Source organism: Erythrolamprus reginae, chromosome 6 (genome assembly GCF_031021105.1).
Source record: "Erythrolamprus reginae isolate rEryReg1 chromosome 6, rEryReg1.hap1, whole genome shotgun sequence".
Taxonomy (NCBI): Eukaryota; Metazoa; Chordata; class Lepidosauria; order Squamata; family Dipsadidae; genus Erythrolamprus; species Erythrolamprus reginae.
Window position 1 is genome coordinate 58,020,710 of NC_091955.1, and position 20,728 is coordinate 58,041,437.

Genomic DNA, 20,728 nt, shown 5'->3' on the forward strand with positions numbered 1-20,728 from the left:
TTACTCATGCACAGGAAGACTTTCAAATATTTGAGAATCTTCCCGCTAGCTGTTAGATTGGGGTCAATGGAATTCAAGAGAGGTTGGACTTAATCCACTTGTGACTATTTAGAGATTCTAGACTGATCCCTCTTTTAACTCTGCCCCCAGGTTCTGTCACTCCTTCCTTACATTACTGGATTGAATCCACTAAAGACCTACAGGATAAAATATATAAAACAAAAGATTTATTTCCTTCTAATCTAAATACCTTGTTAATTATTGAATGAATGGATGAATCAATCAATCAATCAATCTATTTATTAGGTAATGTTTTCTGCTGCTTTGATTCCTATAGTACTGAAAATATGTACAGTAATTCAGATTATGTAGGTGATATCTAAAATGTTGTGGGTATTAAATAGTATCTAGAGGCATACAGTATAACTCTGAGATATGTATATTTTAAAGATAAATATCTTACTCTGTCATAACTCTGGACATCATCCAAGTTAACAGTGTCTTCTGAAGATACAGAGAAACTGGCCTCACTTATACCACTGTTATTAAAAGAAAAAATAACTTAGATATAATTTGTGTGTATACCTTGAAGTTTGCCAAGTAAGTTTTTAATGCCAAGCAGGAAGATTATGCTTGGTAAAGTAGAGATCCCACCTGAGGGGAGGGGAGGGGGAGGGGGAGGGGAGGGACGTTGGTATCCATAGATGAGCTTGATTTGGGTTGGGGTTTTTTTTCAAATTCAGATTGCTATCACCTTTCTGATGATAGATATTTATCATCTATGGCTGTTGGGTCTATCACTGCTTGTGACTTGCTAAAGAATCTGTAGTCGCCTACAAAAAGAAAAAAAGAAAAGAAGAAACATATAATATAATTCTTACTTAGCAACATGAGTTTGTGAGAATTATATCATACACAGTGGAGAAATAAATCAACAATGAAAGGATTACCCTAAGCAGGAATAGGCAACTGTGGGAGCACATAATTCCCAATTCTACTTTTTAAAATTTTGGTGGCCTGTAGAATACTTGCAGAATGTTCTGCTGTAATAAGGGGGCAAAACAGTTATATTAAAATCCCGAAAGGTTTAAAACATCTATTTTTACCCCTTTAAAACCCCAGGTGTCTCAATGCAAACTGGGTAATATTTCTTGGCCCTTAAACAAAAATAGAAGCATTCTATATAATAAGTACTCATTGTCCAACTATAATCTTATGAATTTTCATAAAATGAACAAAGAAAAAGCAACATTCAAGTGAGAAAAAAGTTAAAGAAAAAAGTATATAGAAGCAGCTTCTCATTCTGCATAGCAGTTTTAAGTGCAAATATATTTTTTCTAAAATTATATCATATTGTGCTTTTTTCTATAATATATCCTGTTTGATCATCAAAACCATGAATCACAAGTTCATTTTTTCATTTTTATGCAAAAAGTCCATAAGAGGCATGCGGTTAGCAATATAAACATGTTTCTATTCTAATCAAAGAAGTTAATTTATCAATTTCAGTAAAAACCTGTTGACTTCAACCATCCCTCCGAAATGACACATCCCTCTTTGTGCATACACATCCCTCTTTGTGCATACACATCCCTCTTTGTGCATACAGTATCTCACTACTATGATCATATACTGAAATAATTTTTCATGGCTTCTTTCTAATGATTTATCCATTAATCTTAAAAGAAAAAGTTCCAGCTTCAGTTGAAAGTTGATACCTGTACAATTAGCACAGTCCCCCCCAAGCCTTTGTTCTCTCACCAGTTCTCTTCTCTCTACATACAAATGTCTGCATCTCAAATGATCCATCTGTTAAACTACTGAAGTTTTCAGATGATACAACAGTGACTGATCTTATTCGAGACAACGATGAAACCGCATACAGATGGGAGATTGAACAACTAGCCTTGTGGTGCGACTGCAACAATTTGGAACTGAACACACTCAAAACTATAGAAATAATGGTAGACTTTCAGCACTAGACAACACAGTATCAACAGTAGAGACCTTCAAATTTGTAGGTTTTATCATATTTCAAGACCTAAATGCTCACCTAACATAAAAAAACGTCATCAAAAAAGCACAATAAAGAATGTTCTTTTTGTGCCAGTAAGTTCAAACTGCTCAAGGAGCTGCTGATAAAGTTCTACAGAAGAATCATTGAGTCTGCATCTCTATGACTGTCTGGCTTGGTTCTCAACCCAACGAGACCAACAGACTTCAGAGGATAATCAGAACTGCAGAAAAAACAATTGCTGCCAACCTGCCTTCCATTGAGGACCTGTATACTGCATGAATCAAAAAGAGAGCTGTGAAAATATTTACTGATCCCTCACGTTCTGGACATAAACTGTTCAACTCCTACCCTCAAAATGTCACTATAGAGCACTGCACACCAAGACAACTAGACACAATAGTTTTTTCCCCAAATGCCATATCTCTGCTAAACAAATAATTCCCTCAACAATGTCATGCTACTTACTAAGTATGCACTACTATTACTACTAGTTTTTTTCTCATCATTCCTATCACCCATCTCCTCCCACGTATGTCTGTAACTTGTTGCCTGTATTCGTAAGAGTTTTATTAATACCGATTGTTTTCTGATTGCTTATATGACCCCTATGACAATCATTAAGTATTGTACCTCATGATTCTTGGCAAATGTATATTTTCTTTTATATACATACAGTGTTGAGTATTAAGATATAATTATATCTTAATACTCAACACTGTATGTATATAAAAGAAACAATCAGTGCATATGCTCACAGCGTACATTTTCTTTTAATATACACTGAAAGCATATGCACCAAAGACAAATTCCTTGTGTGTCCAATCTCACTTGGCCAATGAAGCATTCTATTCTATTCTATCTTTAAAATAATCCATATCAAAGTAGGTCTTGCATCCATATATTCCTTTTTAGCTTTTTACATATTCATCAAGCATGACAAAACGTTCCTTCATCATACTGCCGATATACATCTGAAGTGCCTTTTTACATTTTAAATAATTTATCTGGCATTATGTATCAATAATACATCATTTTTATAAAAATTCTCTTTGAGATCATAACACAATGTAAATTTCAACTCTTTTAATCCCCACTGCATCTTTCTTCCAGTCTGGCAGCTTTTCTTGTGGTTGCCATGGTGAGAAAGGAAAGCAGGCCAATTACTATGATGGGAATAAAAAGCAGGGTCCTTATGTCTCAGTTGGCTCTGCTTAGTTAGTCAAATAGTTTAGCTCAGAGCTCCCCAACTTTGGCAACTTTAAGACTTATGAACTTCAACTCCTAGAACTCTAGGAGTTAAAGTCCACAAGTCTTAAAATTGCCAAGATTGGAGACCTGGTCTAGCTCATATTACTCTTCTTGTTTTGTAAAATCCACCAATTATAACTGCCCACATATATAAAGAATCAATATTCCCACAGTGGTCCAGTCTGTTAGTTTAACAAACTTTATTATTTTCAAAGATACTTTCATCAAAGAAAAAATACATTATTTCTTACATTTAAAAAAAAATCACCATCCTCCTTTTTTTGGAACATCCCAACATTGTAATCTTAATCATTTTTTTAACCTTTAAATTAAAATCCTTTAAGATAGGTTTTTTTTCCTTTTTTTAATTTTAAAAAGACACTGAAATTCTTTAATCTTCCCTACTGTTTGCAATATCTTTCTTAGATTGTAAAGTACTTGAATTGTGAAGTGATTAAAAAGGTGAACCTGTTGCCATTCAAATGTTCATGAAAAGGATGTACAGCAATTAAGGGCAAATTATAAATCCCTTACTTCCCAAGTGGACTCACAATTGACCACAAGAAACCTAATTGCTGTATGGTTTGGTTTGGTTTGAAGACGTTCTTGCAGAGCACTAGTGAGCCATCCCGATTTCTCCTGCCTCCAGAGAAATTTTATGTCACCAGAACCAACTCTTGGCTGGCAATTGAACCACTGTGTTGTCTCTTCCTGCAGAGTTGCTGATAGAGATGTCTAATTCAAAGTGTTGGTTATGACCTATAAAGCCCTTCATGGCACCGGACCAGAATATCTCCGGGACCGCCTTCTGCCGCACGAATCCCAGCGACCAGTTAGGTCCCACAGAGTTGGCCTTCTCCGGGTCCCGTCAACTAAACAATGTCGTTTGGCGGGACCCAGGGGAAGAGCCTTCTCTGTGGCGGCCCCGACCCTTTGGAATCAACTCCCCCCAGATATCAGAGTTGCCCCCACCCTCCTAGCCTTTCGTAAGCTCCTTAAAACCCACCTCTGTCGTCAGGCATGGGGGAATTGACATGTTCCTTCCCCCTAGGCTTATAAAATTTGTGTATGGTATGCTAGTGTGTATGATTGGTTTTTAACTTGTGGTGTTCTTAAAATTAATTTAATATTGGATTTGTCTTGTATTGCTGTTGCTGTGAGCCGCCCCGAGTCTGCGGAGAGGGGCGGCATACAAATCTGATTAAACTAAACTAAACTAAACTAATCAGCCATAACATCTCACCCCAAAGCCCAGATTCCTTTCTTTCAAAGGACTTTCTTATTCCTTGCCTTGGTTATGTGTCTTTTCCTCAGGATTGAGGGCTGATGCTGATCTCTCTTTCTTGGCTGGCCCTTTATGATGCACCATTTTGTCTAAAAGTAGTAGCCAAATAACAGAAGAGTGTTACATGTTTGTAGAAAGAATAAACATGAACAAGTAATCAGCTCTATTAATATTTGCTAAATCCAAACAAGGCTGCCATTGACAGGAAGTGGAAACACTATAAAGTGTTGTCAAAGTAAATACTGTATTTTTCAGAGTATAAGATGCATCTTTTTACTCCACAAGAGGGTGTGTGTTATATTCTTAAAGTAGCTCCACCCACCTACCAGCCCCCATCCTTCGGAGGTTTTTGGCCTCCGCACATCACATTTTTGGGCGGTTCCAGGCAGCAGGGATCCTCACTTCCACTCGCAGCCAGGGAAAGGGAGGGACTCTGTTGGAGAAGTGGGTGCTGCGCAGGAGGTATAAGGCAAGTTGAGTCACCACTTGGCCTAGGGAGGAAAGCGGTTTTTGTCGCATTTCAGGTGGCAGACAGTTCTGGCCGGTGCTGCCGCCCAAAACCTCTTTCCTCCAAAAGTTTCCTCCTCGATTCCAAGAATGGAGCGTGCAACTAGAGCTGCCTGCTGCCCAAAATTCAATGCTCCACTTTGGTCTCCACATGTTCCATTTTTGGAATCGGGGAGGGGATCGTGGCACTTCCGCCTAAAAACACTTTCCTCCCAATTCCGATAATCTAGCATGCAGAGATCAAAAAGGAGGACTGCGTTTTGGATGTCAGGCAGTGCTGGTTGCATGCCCCATTTTTGGAATAGAGGAGGAAAGTGTTTTCGAGCTGCAGCACCAGCCAGAACCACCCACCACCTGAAACGTGATGCTCTTTTTTTTGCCTTATGCTCCATTTTTGGAATGGGGATGGGTGGGCGGTAGGTGATTCTGGCTGGCGCTGCAACCGAAAACACTTTCCTCCCCATTCCAAAAACTGGACATGAGGAGGCAAAAAAAGAGCATCGCATTTCAGGCGGTGGGTTGTTCCAGCTGGTGCTGCAGCCCCAAAACACTTTTCTCCCCTATTCCAAAAAGTGGAACATGCAGCCGGCGCTGTCTGCTGCCCAAAATTCAATGCTCTTTTTTGATCTCCACACACACTATTTTTGGAATGGGAAGGAAAGTGATTGACCTGAGTGCACAAAGCCTGAAATAGTAATCAAGGTATTTAAATAACTTGGGTCTTCTGGCGCAAACTGCCCAGCAGTTCAGCACATATCACCACCAAAATCAATAAGTAAAAATCTGAGGAATCAGAGGAAAAAATTTGAGGAATCAGGTGGGCGAATTGTGAATCTCTGTAGTTCTTGTGTCACTTGGGAGTTGCTCTCTGCAAAGGTGCAGGGGACTTGTCCAGAAATGTGTTTATGAGATGGCAACATCCAAGAGGACTGAAATGCTGCCTCTCTATTAGATCTTGCTGCAAACAAGCCAGTCTTTCAATGGCTAGGACTACAGGAAGGAAGATGGTTTGTGGGTATGGGTAGGGCATCTCAGGAGTGGAGTCTATGATGCCAAGTTCCTCCACCTCCCCACCTCCACCCACTCCAGTTAAATGCCCAGAATTGGCTTTTTCTTGTCTTGCTCCCCCAAAATTAAGGTGTGTCCTATACTCCAGTGCGTCTTATACTCCGAAAAATACAGTAGTTAAACTATTGGATTTGAGATTAAACTATAATGCAGGAAACCTAAGAAAATCAGTCATATTAAGTCTAAGGATGCAGCAAAAGAGAATATTGATACATTATTTTGGCCATACGTCAACAAAACAATTATGCTCTTAGATTTTTCTTTAATCTTGATGTAATGCCACTACAAATTATTTATTTAAATTGTAAAGTTATCTATTCAAACATTACTCTGTGTTTTACAGTTGATTAAAACTTCATTTTAAAAGACTGAAGCAAATAGACTAAAATTAGCAAACTGGAGAAATACACAAATATTTCAACAGGATCACACATGACCCTGGTTCACAGCCTGTTTAAAAAAATATTTTTAAATACTTTCCAGAAGGGTCAGAGCCAAAGAGTGGGCAATTATTCCAGAAACAGGACTGACAATTTCACTATATAAACATTTCACTAGTCATTTCATTATACAAACATCATTAGGACCTAAAAAATAGAGTATATACTTCATAATGTTCCTTCTTGCATGAACTGGGTTTTTATTTTCATCTTCAATAATTTGGGATATGACAAAATGTATTTATACCAACTAGTTTTTTTTTCTTTTAGGACATTGCTTTTCCCCTCCAAGTTTATAGTATAATATCTTGGCATAGCTAAATAAAAAAATTATTTAAAAAACAATCATGAGGAAACCAAGAGTGCTTTTTACTATTCAATAAGAAAATACACAACTTTACTACACATGACAATGGTGTCCATTAGAATTATAACTCTAGTTGAATTAAACTTTTCATGAGTGCTCATGATCTTTAGATCAAACTGTTCATATTTAATTGTCACACAATGTAACCTAACCTTTATGACAAATTTGGACAGATTTTGATTTATATAATGTTTCAATTTTATGATTTCCCCCCTTTGGAATCTGCTCAGATAGTGATGCCAGACTGACAAATCCAATAATTTCCTGAATTTTCTTTTTTTTTCTTTTGTGAAGATGACAATACTTTTCTTCCTTCGGGTATTTTTTAAATACTTCACTTTATTGTAGACCCAGGGTACTGTCTGAGCACAATTGTTTTCACACAATTTACTACTCAATTAAGTAACATCTACAGTGCTAGGAGGGAGGAGATTTGCTCTGTTTATATACAGTAGTTTATCCTGTCATTTAATGGGATTTTCATTTTTTTTCCTTGATAGTTCCTTGATTAGACTATTGTTGATGCTTGTTTATTTGTCTGAGTTGCTAGTTCCTTGATTCGGGTATTGTTTAGTGTTTGATTGTATAGTGTTAATCCTATTGTTGAACCTTGTTTATCTGGGAATTGATTGCTGTTGAGGTGGTGTTCTAGAAAAAGGTTTGCTTCTTTTTTAGCTTTTTACTCTTTGTTTTTTTACAGCCCCAGATAAGCAGGGATCCAACCAGGATTAACACTAGACAAATCATTAATCAGTAAACACAGTCTAGCCAAGTAATCATCAAGAAGACCACACAATCACCAATTGACGGGGCAAAAGCATATTCTTTGGTGACCCTTCACTTAGTACAGTGATCCCTCGAGTTTCGCGATCTCGATCTTCGCGAAACGCTATATCGCGATTAAAAAAAAAAATTAATTAAAAAAAAAACCACTTCCGCGTTTGGCTTCAGGACTCAGCTGGGAAGCGGCGCGGCTGTTTTAAAAGGTCGCAGCCGGCCTGGGGGGCTTCCCAGCACCCCCCCGAACCCCCAACCTGGGTCTTCCCGGCCGCCCACGCAAAGGGGAAACCCCGGCTCCTCGCTGATGCCCACCGCTCGCCCGCCCGCCAGCAAGAGGGGGAAGACCCAGGGAAGGTTCCTTCGGCCGCCCAGCAGCTGATCTGCTCGGTAGCGCAGCAGCAGCGAGGAGCCGAATCGGGGTTTCCCCTTTGCGTGGGCGGCGGGGAACGCAAACTCCACCATCTACGCATGCGCGGCCATAGAAAAAAGGGCGCGCATGCGCAGATGGTGTTTTTACTTCCGCAACCCTACATCGCGAAAAATCGATTATTGCGAGGGGTCTTGGAACGGAACCCTCGCGATAATAGAGGGATCACTGTATACCTTTTTAGTTTTTCCTATTTTGTAAATTGGTGGTTGGTTTCCAATTGTGGTTTTAGTATCCTGATGAGCCCCATTCATCTTAATATCCTTTTCTTAACATGAATACTGCTGATACATTAAACAAATTGGCCAGAAAGAATAAGAATAAAGGATGCCTTTGGAATTGGATACCCCACTGCTTTCAGGAAAAAACCAGTGCAGGACTATTATCCCGCTCCAGTAAGCTTAATTTGTAAATTATTACAAATGAATCAGTCAATATGACACATGTCTAAGTCACATATTTGTTTGTTATTTGCCACCTTTCCTACAAACATAAATCAGGAGATGGGAATATATTAAAAGTATCATAGAAGAAGCATGCTAAATTCCTCCTTATTTAGAAACTTTATTCACCAGGCAATCTCAAATTAATGATGGAAATTCAATGTTCCTCTTTCTTTTCTTTTTTTACATATACAGTATTAAAACTTCCTGCCTTCACTTTATATATTGTCTTTTATATATTTTCAATTTAGTTTGCTCCAGATGTGTCAGCCTTGCATCACTCAAGATTCCTAGTTGGTGTTGTTGCTAAAATGATTACAGCAGTATTCCCCCATACTGTAATTTCAATGGTCAACAGACCACTGAAAACTGTGTACTGTACTTACTTGGTTTACTTTGTAATGTAATGGAGGCTGAGATTAGTTTGGTTTTATCAAGAGCTTGTGGAAAAGAAATAATGGATTTTGATGGGCTTTTTTTACGGTCTTTCTTCCACCTTGCCTTCTGCTGTTCTTGCCAGGCTTTGGGAGAAATACTAAACAAAAAGGCTTCATAGGATAAATACATCTTCAAAAGGTCTTCAGTGTTTGCAATTTCACTGCACTTGTCAAAAGAGAACAAGGGATACAAGATGTTACAGATGTACAATTTTTAGCAGACATTTTAAAAATATTGAATTATATTACAGGTTTTATAATCATTCTTATTAGTACTGGAACCACTGTGCTATGTCTGGGCAATAAGGTTTTTCAAAATTACTTTAATTTGGGGAAGATTATTTTATCAAGAAACTTTCTGTCTTTTCACAAATGTATGTGAATTTGTTCAGAAATTTAAAAAAGAACAATTCAATATGTTTGATAGAAAGAATGTAAATTATTAACTTGGGCTTAATAAGAACATCTACTCAATTTTCCATTTATTTGATAGTTCCAAAGATTCAGCTTTCTGAATCTCAGCTGTCACTTCTCAGTTGTCCATGGTATAAATAGTGTGTTATGATTATTACATTATTTTAAAGATTTTGAGCTAGATCATTTGGTGCCTTTCTGAATGTCAGATGTATAAAGACCTTTGTGTTGATATCTGATACTTGAAATGCAACTTCATGGAGCCAGAAGATGCTGCACTATGGAAAAAAATTCTAAGAATCTCATAATCAAGAATCCTCCCCGTACATCTCTCTCATAAAGCAACAAGAAAGACTTCACCTTTTAAGGGAGAACAGTTCATTCATTGCTGTCCTCAGTTCTGTTGTTACTTCCATTTTGTATTTTGCCTCTTGAGTTGCCCTAGAAAAAGGCTGCATGTTATTTGAATACAGAGATGTTCATATTGAAATACAGAGTCAATCTGATATCGTGGCTAAGGCACCAGTCTAGAAATTAGGAGAGTGTGTGTTCTAATATCATCTTAGGTATGACCTTGGGCCAGTTTTTTCTCTGCCTTGGGATGCAGGCAATAGCAAACCATTTCCAAAATGTTGCCAAGAAAATTGCAGGGACTCAGGCAGTTGCCAGAAAACAGCTATCTATGGGCTTTTATGTATGATTTTATTCATATCAATTTATTTAATAATATTTATTTTTATTTAATATAATATAAGCTAAATTAAATCAACTTGTGGCTGTTTTTTTTAGGCATCAATATTTTAGAATGTGACTCCCATGACACCATTCAAAAGCCAAGCTTGACCTAAAAAAAAAACCTTCTAAAAAAGAAAGGATGTGTTTCTTCTAAAAGAAATACATTTAGCAGAGAGAAAAGGAAAGCATTTAGGTAGATGAGTGTCCATTTCCTTTAATGACTCTTTGAGGGCTTTTTTACTTAAGCCGGCCTGAGTCCCATTGAGATTGGGTGGCATAGAAGTCAAACAAACAAACAAACAAACAAACAAACAAACAAACAAACAAACAAACAAACAACTAACTAACTAACTAACTAACTAACTAACTAACTAACTAACTAACTAACTTGGGACAATAGACAATGAATCTTTGAAGTCACACTCCAAATGTGGCCACTACAGTCAGCTGTAGAGATAAAGAGAGATTTGTAACTAACATTTTAAGGGCTTCTACAGAGGTCCTATCATTTTGCCTGAGAAACTCCTCAAATGAAAGTGTATCGTCTTCTAGTTTCGTTTCAGCAATTCTGGCCCTCCTCTCCTCTTTTGCTGCCATCCTCTCCAGCTTTGCCATGGTGCGCTGTTTTACTTTAACAGAGTACTGGAGACAAAACAATAGCAAAATGTTATGTACAGAACATCTTAACATATAGAAATCATTCCCATGCATTCTCTGGCACAGAGCCCTTTGAAAAGAACTTGATTAAATATTGTGGTTTGCTTTTTATAAGACTCGGATATTGATTAGCTAAGTCCTACATGCTTTTAAAATAGTGGTTTGGATTTCATAGGTATGTGTGTGGGAGAGACAAGCCTAAATATTCTTGCCAAGCCATTGATCAATTTATTTAATAAAGGGGACTGTTCCTTATGTTCAAGCCTTCAAATGAGCTTAAAATATTCTAATAAAATAATATAGATCTGAAAAATTTTCATACAGGTAGTCTTCATTTAACAACCAATCATTTTAATGACTAGTTGAAGTTACAACGAATATCTAAAAAAGGAACTTATGACCCGGTTCTGGAGTTCTGACAGCCATATCCCTCCATGGTCATGTGACTGCATTTTGGGTGCTTTGTAACCAGTTTGCATTTATGGCTGTTTAGAGTGTCCTGTTTCATAACTGGGATTTTTTGATGGTTTTTTTTTTTTGTCAGTTTTGGGCTATTTTGGGCTATATGGTTTTGAGCAAAATAATCTCTCATTGGATAAAACATATTTGTTCAACAACTGCTCTGTTGCTTAATATCTAGGGCAGAGGTCTTCAAACTTGGCAACTTTAAAACTTGTGAACTTCAACTCCCAGAATTCTCTTATGCTGGTTGAAGAATTCTGGGAGTTGAAGTTCACAAGTCTTAAAGTTACCAAGTTGAGGACCCCTGATCTAGGGCATATGCTTAACGGCTACTATAAGAAGGTTGTAAAATCGGGCCCGATCACTTAAGGATCTCCATGACTTATGACCATAAGTCCGGGTTCAGTTATGGTCATAAGTAAAGGACTACCTGTTTGAGAAATGTTATACAGTAAGATATTTTATTTAATTGATTCAATTTAAATACTGTCTGTCTTCAACCTAGTTGGATAATAAAGCCAACAACTTTAAAACAGAATGCAAGAACAATAAAAAATAAAAGATCCAGCTATCTACAGCCACACACAATTTAACAGGCGTTCCAATCAACCTAACTTGAGCCTTAGGAGAGTAGCTAAATCTTTCTAGAATGCCTGCAGAAACATATACACATATACTAATATTTTAATAAGGTTTATAAAAGCTATTACCTCCAATAGAAATAGCTCCTTCTCTTCACTAATGTAATCTGCTATAGACTGTTTGTCACTTTGACAACCTTTAAAAAAAATAGATAAATTGTTGTGATTTTTTTCTCCTGATATTCTGCAGCCTATATTTTAAAAACAAGCTATAGGTTATTGATGACTTAACATAATTAAATTGACATTTTAAAAAATGAAATATTAACTGTCCACATATTAAACTAAAGTTGTATAATGTCAAATCAAAGGATAAGGCAATTGTGGTAGAAATAAAGCCAAAATTAAGAATTCAGTAAGTTTACTTAGTGAGTCAACAAGAGTTTTACAGAGTACTTCAAGCAAATTATTCCACAAAAACAAGATTTCTTTTACTCTTTTGAGGAACATGCCAGAGATGTGCCAGTATGGTACCCTGAAAACAAGAAAAACAAATCTACCAAACAAGACCTGTTTTTTCTTTTTATCTTCAGTATAGATTTTACAGGGTCCCTGTTGATGTTTCAGCACAGCTGAATGAGGCTTGGGAAAATATGTTTGGAAGATAACTTGCACCCTTTATATGGATTATATTAAAATGACTTCTTCTCACTCATATGGAGTAAGTGAGGGATGAAAAAAAACCCCTGCAGGAAACAGTGTGACTTCACTACAAAGTGTAACATGCAGGATCTGTAGTCACCAACCTAGTAATAAATTGGAAGGAACTCCCTATGGTATATTACTTAAGGTTTCCAAAGTCTTTATATAATTAGAACATTGAAGAACAAATAGGAAAAACTTAATGATGGAAGGCATTACAGATAATTCTCAATTTATGACTGTTAGCTTAATGAGTGTTGTTAATCACAGTGATTCTGCAGTTATATGATCAAAATTGCCAACCAGCAGTATGTTTGATGTTTGCAATGCCCAGGTGTCAAATGATTGTCATTCATAACCTTCCCAAGGACTGACAAGCAAAACCAAAGTGGCAAGCTGGATTCGTTGAATGACCTTGGGGGGAAAAAGGTTGCAAAATAGGGCATGACTCGCTTAATGACTGCAAAGCTTAGGGATAGAAGTTGTGGTCGTGATCAACAAGGTAAGGACTACCTGTACTAATACCAGGTGGGACAACATAAAACTCGTGTGTGGAATGCAAGGACTGAAGGGTACCACTTACTCCAAAGAGTAGGCTAGACAAAGGGGAGTAACATTAAATGTGAAAGACGTTCACACATTTTTGATATCCAGAGACTGAGGCACAGGAATATAGTTATGAGCATTTGGGCAAAAATGCCAGAATAGGAAAACAACAATGATGTTATTGTGTATTAGAAACCACTAATTTGATCAGAAGATCCTGAACCAATCGGAGACACTTTAGAGAAAAGAGACAATAATGGGATACTACTCAACATCTATCAAAAAATCAATTAAACCAACATCGCAAAAATCACAACATTCTGCTGTCTATTTTTACTCACATTTTGCAAAAGCAAGAGCCCAATTCAGAGCAGGAAGATCTTTTCCTATTGCGTCTGCTGTTTCTTGTTCGGTGACTTCTTCTAGTTTTCTCAAAGCTTTTCGACATCGGGCCCTTGATGAAATGGTGCTCCTTTGATACGGTTTCACAGTCTGCTTAGTTTTTCTAATCTAAAAATTGAAATCTATGTTTATGGTCTGGCTTTAGACAATGTATACTGTAATGCATTTCCTAACTGCCTTCCAAATTCTTAATTTTCTCAAGGCTGGTCTATGAGCATAGTAAAGATTTTATTTTATTTCCAAGATGGCTTAAAATTGAACACAATGTATATAAACATAATAAAAGCACATCCAAATATTCTTATAGCTCCACCAGACTTTTTAAAAAAGTCCACGTATTTTGTTATCCCCAACTTTATATGCATGGGGATGGAGAATGGTAGATCAGGAAAAGGAGTTTTTAAAGAAAATCCATTTAGGCAAGTTTTATTGGTTCTGCAGGTTGTCCTCTATATTTTGAATGTATATTATAGTTCTATGAAATTTGAAAGAAAATTATTGGAATTCCAATTAAATGAGAAACTGAATGGTAGCCAAGAGAATTGCTCTGGGATTCATTTAATGTATTTTCTTCATGTTCTCAAACTACAGTTGAATCTGCAAGATGTTGTTTCCAATAATAATTATTTTCAATAATTTACTGAAGAAAAAGGTGCAGAGAAGGAGCAAGATAATAATAAGAGGAGGAGGAAAGAAACTTGATTTAAGGAACTTTCTTCTTCCAAAGGAAGAAGCAGTCCTTTCTCTTTTGCCTGTCCAAAATGAATATTTAAAACATATAGAAATTTCTGGTTATTATTTATAATTATCTGTATTATTGTTATTACTGTCTTATTTTAAATTATTGATTTTTCACTGTGTAAATTATAATTTCAATTAGTCATTAGTATTATTTTTTATTAGTAAGAAGCCATGATGACTTTGGTTTGTCTAAGACAGTTTTTTTCAACCAGCGTGCCGTGGCACACTAGTATGCCGCGAAACATGGTCAGGTGTGCCGCGAAGAAGGAAGCTCAGGTTCCGGTCTTGCAACTTTTTGCTGAGAGAGAGAGTGAGAGAGAGAGAAAGAGAGAGAAAGAAAGCAAGAGAGAGAGAAAGAGAGTGAGAAAGAGAGAGAAAGCAAGAGAAAGAAAGAAAAGAGAGAAACAGAAAGCAAGAGTGAGAGAGAGAAAAGGAGAGGAAGGGAGAGAGAAATGAGCAAAAAGGGGAGGAAAAAAGAGAAATGAGAAAATGATTGAGACAGAGAATGAGAGAAAGAGAGAGAAACAAAAGAGAGAGAAGTGACTCTTGATTTAAAGCATATGATAAAAAGCATCCAAAGAATAAGAGAGAGAAACCCCCCAGCCCTCACCTGTTTTTGGAAATGGTTCAAGAGTGTGTATACACACACAAGGGTGGGGAGGAGACAGATGGAAAAAGAGAGTCTCGAGAGTGTCTTAGGGTGTCATTTTGTGTCATTTTGGTTGGTGGTGTGCCCCAGAATTTTAAAATGTAAAAAATGTGCCGCGGCTCAAAAAAGGTTGAAAATCACTGGTTTAAGAGACTGCCCTTACCTTTTTGGGGGGTGGGCGGAGGTAAGGCAAACTATGATTCAATGGGATATGTGAAAGTGATCCAAAGAAAGAAGCAAATAAGGCATTGTAGTCAGCAATAGCTGATCAATAGAATACTTACAATTTCCTTTTCTGTGCATTCAATATCTCTGTAGAGGTAGATTTCAGTATTCATCCTTTCAAAAGGAGATTTTTGCCTGTATTCCTCTGTTGGACAATATTAAAGAAAAATATTTTAGTATACTTCAAAATGTCGGCACAAACAACAGACAACAGCAGTTTTGTATTATCAGGTTAGATTATGTAGCAGGTTAACGTAGGCTTTTCAAGGACACATCAACCAAGTTATTCCCAGAAAGCCATGCAGCAAAACTAGCAGAAGGGCTATTTTTCAGCTTCTTAAACACCAACATATAATACTTATCTGTTGATATCAACATAATAATAATTACAATTATCTTAGAATTATAATTTTTATCATACATAAAAAGCTATATCATAATATAACAGCGCACTTCCTCAGATTTCCCATATTCTCTGCTTTATCAGAAGTATAAACTTCATATTGTAGAGTAGAAATTATATAACTGTTAACTGTGTTACATGTCATTTGAAGGTTATGTTATGTTACTTGGCATTTAGAATATAAAGGATGAAGTAGAGCAGAGGTTCTCAAACTTAGCAACTTTAAGACTTTTGGACTTTAATTCCCAGAATTGAATTGGGAGTTGAAGTCCAAAAGTCTTAAAGTTGCCAAGTTTGAGGATCCCTGAAGTAGAGTTTGTCAAGGACAAACTGTGTTAGAAATAAATCAAAACTATTTTACTTAAAAGCAATAAACATAATTTAGAGAAGAAACTTAGCGCTTTATTTTTCAGGTAGGCATGAATCCTTGAGTCATAAAACATACTAGGTCTCCAAGACCACACTGAAGCACCAGGTTTAGAGAACTACAGTCTCTTTTGCCATAGACGGACCTACAAGAGATCCATGCGGTATACACCTTCTTAACCTAACAAATCAATTCATTCTTCCCATATAGTTAATTATTTCACTAGAGTTTCTTCAGTCTCTATAAATAATATACGAAGAACCGACAATGTGTCACTCTTCCCAGATTCCTTCCTTACTAAACCTCGTTATATGCATTTTCTAGAATTAAATAGCTTTCCTAATTATAATTTTATAATTTAGTTATTACCATCTAGTTCCACAAAAGGAGTTTGCGCAACACTTGTCGATGCCATTTTGACACAGAATTCTTCTTAGATCTAGTAAAATAGAGAAACACAATAGCAAGAAAGATTGAAATAACATTTTATTCAATCTGCAAGAAAATAATTGAATCATCTCTAAAGGTACATTTGAATAGAATAGAATTCTTTATTGGCCAAGTATGATTGGACACACAAGGAATTTGTCTTGGCGCATATGCTCTCAGTGTACATAAAAGAAAATATAGATTTGTCAAGAAATATGTGGTACAACACTTAACGATTGTCATAAGAGTCAAATAAGCAATGAAGAAACAATATTAATAAAAATCTTAGGATACAAGCAACAAGTTACAGTCATACAATCCAAAGTGGGAGGAAAAGGATGATAGGAATGATGAGAAAAAACTATTAGAAATAGAAGTGGAGACTTAGAAAAATGTTTGACAATGTTGAGGGATCATGAAAATTAAATGGTCCTACATGTGTGTCACACAATTATATTTACAATAAGAAATGTTGCACTTTTTTGTTTTCCTTTTTTCTGATGTTTGAATGCTTATTGGTGCCTTATCAACAGTGTATGTCAAGCTAAAATGGATGGTGGTGACAATGGAGAGAGATTTAACAAGTACAGTATAGGATTTCATTTATCTTACTATAAAGAACAAACCTGAAGCTTGAATAGACTCTGTTCCAGCAGTGGGTTGCTCCTGGTTAGGATCAGTTCTTAGAACCAGTACCCCTGGTGGTGGCAGGCTCCAACCACATACCTGGGACACCCATGTGCATGACAGAAAGAGCACAAACCAATGGCAAAAAAATTTACAACCCACCATTGCTCTGTTCATTATCAAAACTAAGGTTCATCTGTGCTTTGTGATTTTGTCTTGTCAACCAGAATTTAGAAGCTAATATTGGTTGCTCCCAAATTATGAAATATATTAGCACCAGGGCTAGAATTTTAGAATACACTATTTCTACAACTGTGACTGGCCTTTAAAAGAGGTATTACTATGCTTTTAGCGAACATATATTTTTTCAATTATCACTAATATTCTTTTGTTTTGTGCTTTAATGTGTCCTATTTCCATTCTTCCATTAAATGATGTCCAATTTTCCAAGGCTGTCTGCAGTTTTCTTGCAAAGCCACTTTGGTGTAGCGATTAAGGCATCAGGCTAGAAACTAGCAAACTATTAATTCCAGTCTCACTTTAAGACTGAAGCCAAGTGGGTGATCTGCCGCCACTTTCTCTTATCCTTAGGAAGTAGGCAATGACATACTACATTTGAAAAATCTTGCCAGAAAACTGCAGAGACGAATTTAGAGAGTCTCTGAAAATACAATTTAATTGAAGGGGAGGGAGTAAACATCTTTAAACATCTAATTTTAGAGGTAGTCTTGTCATTCATTCAGTGACCAATCAAAATTAGGATGCTATTAAAGAGAGAAACTTGCTCAAAGCTGCAGCCATTGCAATATCCACGTAATCACAGAATTGTGATTTGGACACTGGGCAACTAGCTTGCACTACAGGTGGCGCTCTTGCCCCACAATCAAGAGGTTGTGAGTTCGATCCTAGGTAGAGGCAGATGTAAGGGTCTCTTGCTTGAGAAGGGGGTTGGGCTGGATGACCTGCAAGGCTCCTTCAAAGTCGGTTAATCTGTTATTAGTATCATGTGTCACGAGATTGCCATTTCCAATTTTCCAATCTTCCAACAAGGTCAAGGGAAACCAGTAGGGAGTTGCAAATTGTAATCACACGGCATCACACATACCAACCATGTGGGATTTGCCTAATCTAGTGGTTTTTATCCTGGGGGTTGGGACCCCTTTGGGGGTCGAACGACCGTTTCACAGAGGTCGCCTAAGACTGTGGGAAAAGACAAATTTCCCATGGTGTTAGGAACCAATGCTTCTTTTTTGGCACCTTGGAACATATTTTTGCAATCTGACCAATCAGGCGTTTACAGTGGGGATGTCCCTCTGAACTTCCTGCCAATCAGCTTAAAGCTCTGTGGGGAGAATTTGTGCTAGACTTATGGTTGGGGGTCACCACAACATGAACTGTATTAAGGGGTCCCAGGATTAGAAAGGTTGAGAACCACTGGCCTAATCCATCAAAACTGGAACAACTGTCATAAAGCAGTGCAGTCAAGACCAATTGTGCTTTATGACAGTTTTGCTAAGCCACATGGTTCCCAGTCTTAATTTCTTCCCTCAATTTATTGAGGACTACTACCTGTAGTTTAAATTTATTCACTCCTGTTTAGTGACCAGGCAAAGTAGAAGGTGTAAGAATTGCAGAATTTAGTCATAAAATGACTAAAAACTTCTTCATCCCTGAGTCCTATTGGAATGGGCAGCATATTAATGTAATGCAGTTAAACACTGCATTATATAACAGAAAACATTATTTTCTGTTATGTCCCCCCCTCAGGAAGAAGTAAACATTTCGCAGCCTCCCAACTCTCTGCCAGGATGATTGTTTGCAATATTCAGCACGTTTTCACTGAAAAAAACTGTTTAACAGCATGATTGTGGTGTAATGTGTTTAAGGGTCGCCTTAATTTATTTGGCTTCATGCTATTCGCTGCCAACATTTTTAAACACAGTAAACATAACGGTCTTTCATCTCCCACCGTAGTGACAGTGAAGCCAAGCGCTACATACGCTTCGTCATATTTCCTCATCTTGGAGACTTATGTTTGTCTATCTATCTATCTATCTATCTATCTATCTATCTATCTATCTATCTATCTATCTATCTATCTATCTATCTATCTATCTATCTATCTATTAGATTTGTATGCCGCCCCTCTCCACAGACTCGGGGCGGCTCATAATTATCTCTGTCTCTCTCTTCCTTTCTTTTCATCCCTGTTAAATATTTTTCTATGGTGTCTCTTAAGGGTTTGTTATCTGTACTTCATATTTTATGCTCCGTGCTCTGTGCTATTGTTCGGTGCAAAACCCCCCTACTCCCTGCAAAAAAAAAAGCACATTCCCTGGTGTCACGCACCACTACCCCCGCATCGCTCCTTCCACCCCACTATTTGAGAAACACTGATAATATAATGTAATGTAATGTAATATATTTATTTATTTATTGGATTTGTATGCCGCCCCTCTCCGAGGACTCAGGGCGGCTCACAACATGTCAAAACAATAAACAATATATACTGCTCAAAAAAATAAAGGGAACATTCAAATAACACATCCTAGATCTGAATGAATGAAATATTCTCGTTGAATACTTTGTTCTGTACAAAGTTGAATGTGCACAATAGCATGTGAAATTGATTGTCAATCAGTGTTGCTTCCTAAGTAGACACTTTGATTTCACAGAAGTTTGATTTACTTGGAGTTATCTTGTGTTGTTTAAGTGTTCCCTTTATTTTTTTTTAGCGGTGTACATATCTAAACAATCCAATGAATATAGCTAAAAACTTTAAAAACTCTAATAACATTTAAAATAATTCATTCCCATTCACACAGCAAGACATACTACACTCGTTGGCCAGGAGGCTAGGGTTTGATGGCCCCAAGACTGGCGGCACAGATAGGTCTTTAAACTTTAACTTTAAACTTTTGATTATCATATAATCAATCCACAAATCCTCCATACACAGAATGTCTTTCTCCAAGACTGATTTGACCTAGCCAATTCCAGCACTTCTTAGTGAAGTTTTTACACTGCTTAAAAAAAAGAAAGGAAACACTCAAATAACACATTCTAGAGCTGAATGAATGAAATATTCTTGCTGAATACTTTGTTCTGTACAAAGTTGAATGTGCTGACAACAAAATGAAAGTGATTGTCAATCACTGTTTGTTTGTTTATTTATTTATTTATTTATTCAATTTTTTCATGCCGCCCTTCTCCTTAGACTCAGGGCAGCTTACAACATGTTAGCAACAGCACTTAAAAAAAACAACAGAGCCAGCATATTGCCCCCACAATCCGGATCCTCATTTTACCCACCTCGGAAGGATGGAAGGCTGAGTAACCCTTGAACCGGTGATGAGATTTGAACTGCTGATCTACAGATCTAGTCACCTTCAGTGGCCTGCTGTACAGCACTCAACCTGCTGCGCCACCAGGGCTCACTGTTGCTTCCTAAGTGGACAGTTTGATTTCACAGAAATCTTTACTTGGAGTTATATTGTGTTGTTTAAGTGTTCCCTTTATTTTTTTGAGCAGTGTATTCATATCCCATTTGGTCTCTAAGTCTGATCTTACATTGACAATGTCACTAGTTTTTTCCCCCCTCATAATAATGTGGAAGGACTTCTATTTACCCGAGTCCCTTTATTTTTTTTTGAGCAGTGTATATTGTACAGTGTATATAACAATAATAATATTGCCACAGGAGAAAGCAAGTTACATTAGCCAGACAAGTTAAACGTCTGCCCGCCTGCTTGCCGTCCTCCTAACCCCG

At 37.1% G+C, this 20,728-nt stretch overlaps 1 protein-coding gene across 1 annotated transcript in view; it reads right to left on the minus strand.

Annotated features, from left to right (window-relative positions):
• The window catches only part of CCDC38 (coiled-coil domain containing 38), a 34,219-nt gene that overhangs the window by 13,075 nt on the left and 416 nt on the right, over positions 1 to 20,728 (minus strand). Inside the window, exons 2-11 of the mRNA XM_070755857.1 lie at positions 16,273 to 16,342; positions 15,193 to 15,278; positions 13,458 to 13,626; positions 11,998 to 12,065; positions 10,647 to 10,810; positions 9,794 to 9,874; positions 8,969 to 9,180; positions 4,556 to 4,639; positions 755 to 833; positions 464 to 539 (exon numbers count right to left, since the gene is read on the minus strand). Of these exons, the coding sequence (XP_070611958.1) occupies positions 464 to 539; positions 755 to 833; positions 4,556 to 4,639; positions 8,969 to 9,180; positions 9,794 to 9,874; positions 10,647 to 10,810; positions 11,998 to 12,065; positions 13,458 to 13,626; positions 15,193 to 15,278; positions 16,273 to 16,318 (1,065 nt within the window). The 5' untranslated portion in view covers positions 16,319 to 16,342. The remainder of the gene's footprint in view (positions 1 to 463; positions 540 to 754; positions 834 to 4,555; positions 4,640 to 8,968; positions 9,181 to 9,793; positions 9,875 to 10,646; positions 10,811 to 11,997; positions 12,066 to 13,457; positions 13,627 to 15,192; positions 15,279 to 16,272; positions 16,343 to 20,728) is intronic.